Below are 8,438 nucleotides of genomic sequence, written 5' to 3' on the forward strand. Positions count from 1 at the left end.
AGTACAGAGACATCAGAGAGAGAGAGGGAGCACAGCTGATTTGGCAAGGCAAAGAGTTAGAGACCACTTGGCATGCTACAGCATGCTACGAACACACGTCAACTTTTACGCACAACCCAGTACACACACAAAGACCTCCAACACAATAGAGTAAGTGCCATATTCACACAAAGCAATGGAGTTTCCATTATTTAACTTCTGGATCCCGTCCTACCAACACTATCAATAATACTTTCAATAATTCACACCTCGATGCTTGCTAACAATTTTAAACCCATTAGGCTAACTACAATGTAGAAATGTCACCTAGCGCAATGACAACATTCACCCTCTTACACTGTAAAAAGTATTTTGTGAGTGTTAGCTTACAAAAATCACTTCTTATTCATTCAGAAATAGCATAATAAATATGAATAATTCAACCTGAAAATGTTAGCGATTAAGGTTTGAGTGGTTAGCATAGTTAGCATGGTTAGCCTCTGCTGGGAGATGTCATAACTACACTTTTTTTATGGTGAAAAAAGCATTTCTCATTGATAGTCATTCGAAAGCAGCCATACATTCTGCTCAGATACAACTTCTGCAACATAAATCGCAAATATTTAATAAAATCGCTTAGAAATGCATATTTTTCTGTCAGCTACCTTTGTCGTCATAGGTCAGGACAGTTGCTAATAAATGGATTGTCCATGTTCTTGTGGTGTCATTTGCCAGGTAACGTTGTCATGATGTTATTTTCATGCAGTTTCAGAATGAGTCACATGACATTTACAGTTCAGGTGACTATATAACTGAATCGTAATAAATTTGTCATAATTGCACAATAATATTACATTTTGTACATGCGACTTAGCTAGTTTTATTGTAAATGAAAAGTAATTTCATACATTTCAACAAACCAGCGATCTACTGCAAACACTTCATCCACTGCATCCACCATGTTTTCTCACTGACACACCCGAAAAATTCTGGCCTCAAAGAAAATCCATACAATCAATTCTCCCACATAATTAAAACATTGTGGTGGCATTGAGTTCAAACAACTGGCTTTCTCCAGTTATTACAGTTGGGTTACGCCAATAAAAATTATTTTTAAGAGTCAGATCAGGTAGAAATATCTCTTTAAGGTAACAACTACACCTTTTAATTTTTTATAAAGCAGTCAGATTTTAAAAGCAAACCCCTCTAAGCATTTGCTTCCATTGCATGTAGATGCACCGACATTCTGTATGATCTGAGGTGAATATCTGCTCCTCTGAAACAAGGACGTACACAAAGCTGTTCCTACGTCATCCTTTACAAACCCTGCCGGCTTACGGAGCTGTAATATAATAACTTATTAAGGGAGCTTGAAAGCTCAGAGCAATGAGAGGGAGAGTTTTAAATGCTGAGGGAAGCAGTGTGGGGACGGGAGATAAATAGGCTGAGCAATAAAGAGAAAGAAATCGAGTACAGCACAGGACATACAGCGCTGGAAGAAGCCGGCAATTAAAACTTGGCTCGGAGCTTCGGGGCTGCTTTTGGGGGAGGAGCGTGGAATAACCTCCTCCGGTGATTGCAAAAACGCTCATGACCACAGAGGAAAAACTGTCCGAAACACTAAAATGTCAACATCAATGACCATCTCGACCTGAAAATCCTGCTTAGTCCAAATGTATGCAAATGCTCCGGTCTGCTGCACTATTTAGCAGCAGAATCTAAAATTAATGTTGTATGTTAGATATTCAATCCTAGCAACTGAAAACTTTTTTGAAGATTTCCGAACATTTCTTTCCTGTTTTAACAGCCATATCCCAAGACGCCCTCTCCTGCTTGCAATTAAGCAAATAGCTTCCATTTGATATGTATGTAAAAGACTAAATTTTCATAATGCAAAACAAGTTAATCACCACCTGTGCGTCAAAAATAGACACATTTTTGACAAATATGCATAGTAGGCTAATCTACATACTGTATGTCAAAGCAACATTTTTACCAAAAAAAAAAATGTCTTACCTGTGTGTGGAGTTTTTCAATTTGCTTTCCGTTGACGTTTGGCTGCTGGTAGACTCTGCTCTTGTAGCGGAACTGCAAAATTAATTCAGAGAGAAAAATACAGTCTGTTTATATGCTAAATAGGTTGGTTTTAATTTAGAAATTAATAAATATTTAGTTTAATAAAATAAACATTTTGCCTTAAAATACACTTTCAATAATCTAGAGATAATACAGCTTTAACCAGAAAGTACCATGGTGAAAAAAAATGATTACAAATATCATTGTCACGAATCCGGTTCGTGGTCTTTTGTCCATCTGCCACAAGAGGTCGCCTCCCATCATATTGGCTCTCACACCACACAGACTGTCATATATTACCCTGGACTGCATTTCCCAGCATTCATTGCACACAAGTACACACAGCTGTTTCAATCACACGCTCACACCTGAGAACCATCTCACAATCACACACCCTCTATAAACCATGGACTTCTTTTCACAGATCGCTGAGTCTTGTTCTGCGTATAACACTCTCCTAGTGTTAGCTGCCTTACTAAGCCTTCTGTGTTCTCTAAGTCTAAGTTTAGTTTATTTTGTTTATAGTCTCGTTTCCTTTTTCCCGCGCTTGTATTGTGAATTTACCCTTGTCTCACCGTTTCGGACTCTGTGTTTACCTCGTTTGGATTATTGCTCAGGTTATCGGACAACCCCTCTTCTCAAGCCCTCTGGATATTGTTCGGCAATCGAGGACCCACACATGCCCTAGGATTACTCTTGTGTCTTGCCCGTGCCATACCCGTTTGCTGGTGTTTTGACCCTGTCTGTTATTTGACTATGTTTATTAATAAAAGCTTGCAAATGGATCCGCATGTCTCACGTCTCATTCACCCCGTTACAATCATGGTACATTAATAAGACAATTATTTAGAACCCTATTTTATATCAGAGAACTAAAGTATTATGGTACCATCACATTTTTTGTAATCAAGAGGGAATACAAATAATGTCTTTAAATAACTTATATATAATCTTTAGCTCAAACAAATTCTAAAATAGAAATATGTTTCATTATACTCCATTTGCAGCTCTTTTTGGCTGGTCGCTGCCTTGATAGTGATATGATTATATCAGGCCCTGAGGCTTGAATGAACATACAGGAGAACTACAAAAGGTCCCTGTTACACCAGCCTGACATCAGCCTTTTCACAGAGAGAGCTGAGAATGCTCCTGTACAGAAAGCACATCTTAAAGAAGGACGCCAGCCTCATATGCCTGCATTGGTTGCAATTTATAGCAGTTATTATCACTGTCAAAACTATTTTGTCATTGGGATCATCCTTGACATAAGTAATAAATATGAATGGATATTTACACTCACAATGAAATTATGATCACTTATTTTAATTATTGTTCATGTTGATTACCACCAAAAAACGATTTGGATTTTTTTTTAAATAAATAAGATTGAATAAAAACAACAACAATAAATGCTCTATTGGTAGCAATTTAAAGCAGTTATCATAACTGTTTTTCATTGTGATTTTCTTTGACTTAAATAATAAATATGAATGGACATTTTTACTCTCAAATCAAATCATTTTGATCATTATTAATTATTGTTAATGTTGATTACAACAACAACAAAAATAATTCAGATTTTTATTTAATTGAAAACATTTATTAATAATATTAAATAATAAAACAACAAAAAAACAAGAATAAAATCTGTGTTTACAGTAATGCATTTACAATGGAAGTCTAATTATTAATGATTATGATGTTAATTATCAATTCTGATGATCCATTAATTGTACAAATAATGATGAAAATAATAATAATAATAATATTCAATATTTTTTAAAAACTAAAAATAATTCAATGAAAACAATAAAAGCCAATCCTCTCTGACATAATAAATATGCATGGTCATTTTTTCTCATTCTGATTGCTTATATTAATCATTGTTCATAATTACCACAGAAATAAATTTTAGTTTATTCCTTAATTTAATAATAAAAAACATGAATAAATAAATAACAATAAAACAATGATAAAATTTGTTTTTATACCAAGGGGCAAGGGGAAGTCCAGGGGGCAAGTACACTGGATTTAAAAGCAGAAATACGAAGCTCACATATTTGGCAAAGCACTTCAATTGATTGTTTTATACAAAAATGTGTGCTATTTGAGCTTTAAAGTTCAGTGATGGCACTACTGGTCTAGGCAGATTAACTTCTAGTTCAGCGTCTACCAGCATAATTCCTGTGGATGTTTGTGGAAGTGCTTTGCATATAGTGACGTCCCATGTCCATTTCTGGTATTCTTGCACGTATTGTTTCAAAGTTACATCATGGATCGAGCTTAAGTTGACTCTGCAACATTCAAGCAACAAACCAGTGATGCATTACCTCAAGAGTCGGAATGCCTTTATTGGTGGATAGCGGATAGTCTCTCAGGGGTCGTTCTTCCTCCAGGAAACCACTCTCCCTCCCGTCCACGGCTGGCTGGAAGAGCCCGTAGTTGAGCACATCCCGCAGACTCTGTGTGAGTGTACACAGGATCTGCTGCTTAGCAACCCATACTGTGGCATCAGGATTGAACCTCATGGATTTCTGGCAAAGCCACAGAGAGAGGAAACGAGAAAGAGACAGAGAAACGCTCTATCAGGCCATAGCAGGTGTACAGATTAACTAGGGGAAAACATTTGTGAGCTAAAATGTTCAAAAGGGAGAAAACAACAGGAGAAAACAAATCATGTGTTATGACGTTATTTAGTGTTGGTTGACTGACAGAATGACATTTTATGATTAAAATAAAATTTAAATGGTTATATCATACATTTTTTTTTAGCATTTTTGTGGGTCTCTGAGGTCATTATTTCATTTCTTGTGAACATTTCAACTCTTTTTTGGCCTTACAAATGAACCAGTAATAAGTGTTTAGGTGCAGTCACATTATTGAAATGTCAGTGGGCAGAAAAGATTGATTGTCTATTGTCAATAGTGTAGCGATGTATGAAACGGCTCACGCAGAAGTCACTTTCAAACTAAGTAGTTTTCAGTTGATTCGCTTGAACCCTTGTTGCAAAATTTGGTGGAGAAATCTTTCACCCTCAAACAAAAGTCCCATTGCATGCTTTCCTATTGAAATGACTTGATTTTGCCCTTAGAACAGCTGTAAAAGTGACCACACCTTAAAGGAATAGTTCACACAAAAATTAAAATGTACTCACCCTCAGGCCATCCAAGATGTAGAAGAGTTTGTTTCTTCATCAGAACAGATTTGAATGTATCATTGTATCACATGCTCACCAATGGATGCTCTGCGGTGAATGGGTGCCGTCAGAATGAGAGTCCAAACAGCTGATTAAAACATTTGCAACAACAAAAATTTGCAAGTAATCCACACTCGACTCAAATCCATCAAATAGCATCTTGTGAAGCGAAAAGTTGCATGTTTATAAGAAACAAATCCATCAGTAAGACGTTTTTAACTTCAAACATAGTCGTCTTGGTTGAATCAGGGGAGAAATATGCATAGATCAAGCACCATTTATAAGTGAAAACAGTCCTAAACCATTCTAATCTAAATATGCCAACGGATTATGATGTGAGAGGACAATAAGGGGTGCACTTTTAAACTGGAGAAAGTGTCATTCTGGATTCTGGATTTTTTTGACCACAAGTGATGGTTTAAAGTTAAATGCCCTAATGATGGATTTGTTTCCTAGAAACACGCAGCTTTTTGCTTCACAAGATGTTAAATGTTGGATGAAGTGGTGTGGATTACTTGTGGACTATTGTGATGTTTTTATCAGCTGTTTGGACTCTCATTCTGACGGCACCCATTCACTGCAGCAGATCCATTGGTGAGCAAGTGATGTAAGTTTCTCCAAACCTGTTCTGATCTTAGAAAATGTACTTAAATAATTTAATAAACTCAGTAAATATGCAGCAATTTTTAATTTTGGGGTGAACTATTTCTTTGTCTGTACTTTTAAAGGCATGAAATGATGTTTTGTGTCTTTTAGTCCATGGAGGCTTTGAAATCATTGAGATATGCTGGTATTTTAAACTCCTAAATACTGACAAAATTCCCTTTCAGCAGATATAGGCATTCAAAATGTACATTCTTTTCACAGGTAAAACGAACTATAAATATTAAAGACTTCAACCTGCACTGCACAGAATTGTGTCTAATCAAATGCTCTCCCAGAATGTCCCTCCCACTAATGCAATCTGCAGATAACTAGCATATTTACCATATATTGACTAAAGTGTTTTGCCCTTCGATACTTCTTACCTGTATGTCTTGTTTCTTGGGATACTTTGAAAGAATACTCTTATCAGAATAATAGCATCTTGTTCTTTTTGTGTTTAGAGCTAATAAAATCTATCCTCCCTCCTCCTTATCCCCTTACTATGATGGTATTGTTGACATGTAAATGCAGAATATGGAAAGCTAAGATAATTGTAACGCTCAATAAATGTGACACTGGCAATAACTTGCACAATATACTAACCATAACCACATCAGCTATGTGCAAACACAATTCAATCCTCTGCTTCCTCCTAAAATAACAGTTTCAGTAATGACAGACACAGATATTTTTAAAGGGTTAGTTCACACAAAAATGACAATTCTGTCATTAATTACTCACCCTCATGTCGTTCCAAATCCGTAAGACCTCCGTTCGTCTTTGAAACACAAATTAAGATATGTTTGATGCATCCCGTGAGCTCTCTGACCCTCCCTAGACAGCAAGTGTCTTTACGCAGTCTAGAAACGTAGCAAGGGGAACGGTAAAATAATCCATGTGACATCAGGGGTTTAACCGTAATTTTACGAAGCTACGAGAATACTTTTTGTGCGCAAAAGAAAACAATAATGGCTTTATTCAACAATTTATCTCCTCCCCTAGTGTCATTTTGGAGAGTATCCACTGAACGTAAACAGCGTATGCTGTACTTCACGCGGATATGTTGTTTTCGTACAGATCAAAGCGTAAACGACGTAAACAGCGTATCCGCGTGACGCAGCTCACACAGAACAGCACTGCTTACATTCAGGAGATACTCTCCAAAATGACACCAGGGTGACGCGGAGGAGACGAACTGATGAATAAACTCTTTTTTTTTTTTTTTTTGCACTCAAAAATATTCTCGTAGCTTCGGAAAATTACGATTGAACCCCTGATGTCACATGGATTATTTTACCTCCTTGCTACGTATCTGGACCTTGATCGTGTAAGGATCCTTGCTGTCTATGGGAGGATCAGAGAGCTCTCAGATTCCATCAAAAATATCTTCATTTGTGTTCCAAAGATGAACAAAGGTCTTATGGGTTTGGAACGACATGAGGGTGAGAAATTAATGACAGAATTTTCATTTTTGGGTGAACTATCCCTTTAAAGATCCTGTTTTGAGAGCGAGCAGTAAAAATGGTGTTCCTTAGTGATTTTCGTTTTTTTTTTTACAAATAAATCAAATTTAATATAACTTTTGGTCTGATTTGGTTTCAATTTTATCTGGCTTACTTGAGTGTTACTGCAAAGGAATAACCAATAAACCTATTACCTTCTCATATGGAAAACACCTGTGTTAAATGACAAATGAAATTTCTTCATTTAAAACATGACAATGTAATTCTCTACTTTGTGCGTGAAATAGGTCAAAAATACTTGTTGCGTATCCCACTTGCATATGTTCCATTTTTCAGTTGACTAAGAGCCAAACTGATCTCCAGAGAAGGCTGAAACTGTAAGAGGGAAGCAATTTACTGTAATAATATAATTTGGAATGATCCACATGGCCCAACAGCCTGGGGTGAAACACGAGAGTGAGTGTGTGTGTGTGTGTGTGTGTGTGTGTGTGTGTGTGAACGCACAGACTGCTGCAGGTCAGGGATGACCACACAGATGAGCATTGTGTCTCGCAGGCTGTCGTCCAGTCGGGTGCTGGTAGGTTGATCCAGCCTGGGAGGCTCATCTCGGGAGCTGTCTGATTCTGAACTGACCGAGTCTGAGAAACTCTGAGCCATTTCCTCCTCGCTAGACATGGGGCTCCGCGGCATGATCAACACTGCAGAGAGACAGCAAATTTTGGAATAAATTCAATGGCATACACAATGTCTAAATTAAAAACTACAAATTAAACTAAACAAAAATAAAATTAAGTATTAACTAAAATATTAACAAAATTAAATAAATTCCCAATGTGGTGATTTATTTTTTTTTTTTTTAAATCTATAAGATATTATTTATCTGTCTTTCAAAGTAACGTTGCAATGTAACAAAACAATGTAACCTTGTAAAGGTGACATCCTGATAAAATCAACAATCATTTATAATGTAAAGATTAACATGAACTGTAAGCTGCAGCACATAAATTAATACAATTATAATTCCCAAAATACATAAAAAAACTGCATTGTCACTAATTGCCTTTATAAAATGGCATTGA

At 36.4% G+C, this 8,438-nt stretch overlaps 1 protein-coding gene across 1 annotated transcript in view; it reads right to left on the minus strand.

The window, feature by feature from the left end:
* LOC306866881 (SH3 and multiple ankyrin repeat domains protein 2-like) overlaps nucleotides 1–8,049 on the minus strand; it is a gene marked incomplete at its 5' end in the record, with an annotated part of 95,239 nt that extends 87,190 nt beyond the window's left edge. Inside the window, 3 exons of the mRNA XM_079412299.1 lie at nucleotides 1,996–2,067; nucleotides 4,386–4,589; nucleotides 7,864–8,049. Of these exons, the coding sequence (XP_079268425.1) occupies nucleotides 1,996–2,067; nucleotides 4,386–4,589; nucleotides 7,864–8,049 (462 nt within the window). The remainder of the gene's footprint in view (nucleotides 1–1,995; nucleotides 2,068–4,385; nucleotides 4,590–7,863) is intronic.
* Between the last annotated feature and the right edge of the window lie 389 nt (nucleotides 8,050–8,438).

The sequence above is a fragment of the Barbus barbus genome, assembly GCF_936440315.1.
Source record: "Barbus barbus genome assembly, chromosome: 48".
Classification (NCBI taxonomy): Eukaryota; Metazoa; Chordata; class Actinopteri; order Cypriniformes; family Cyprinidae; genus Barbus; species Barbus barbus.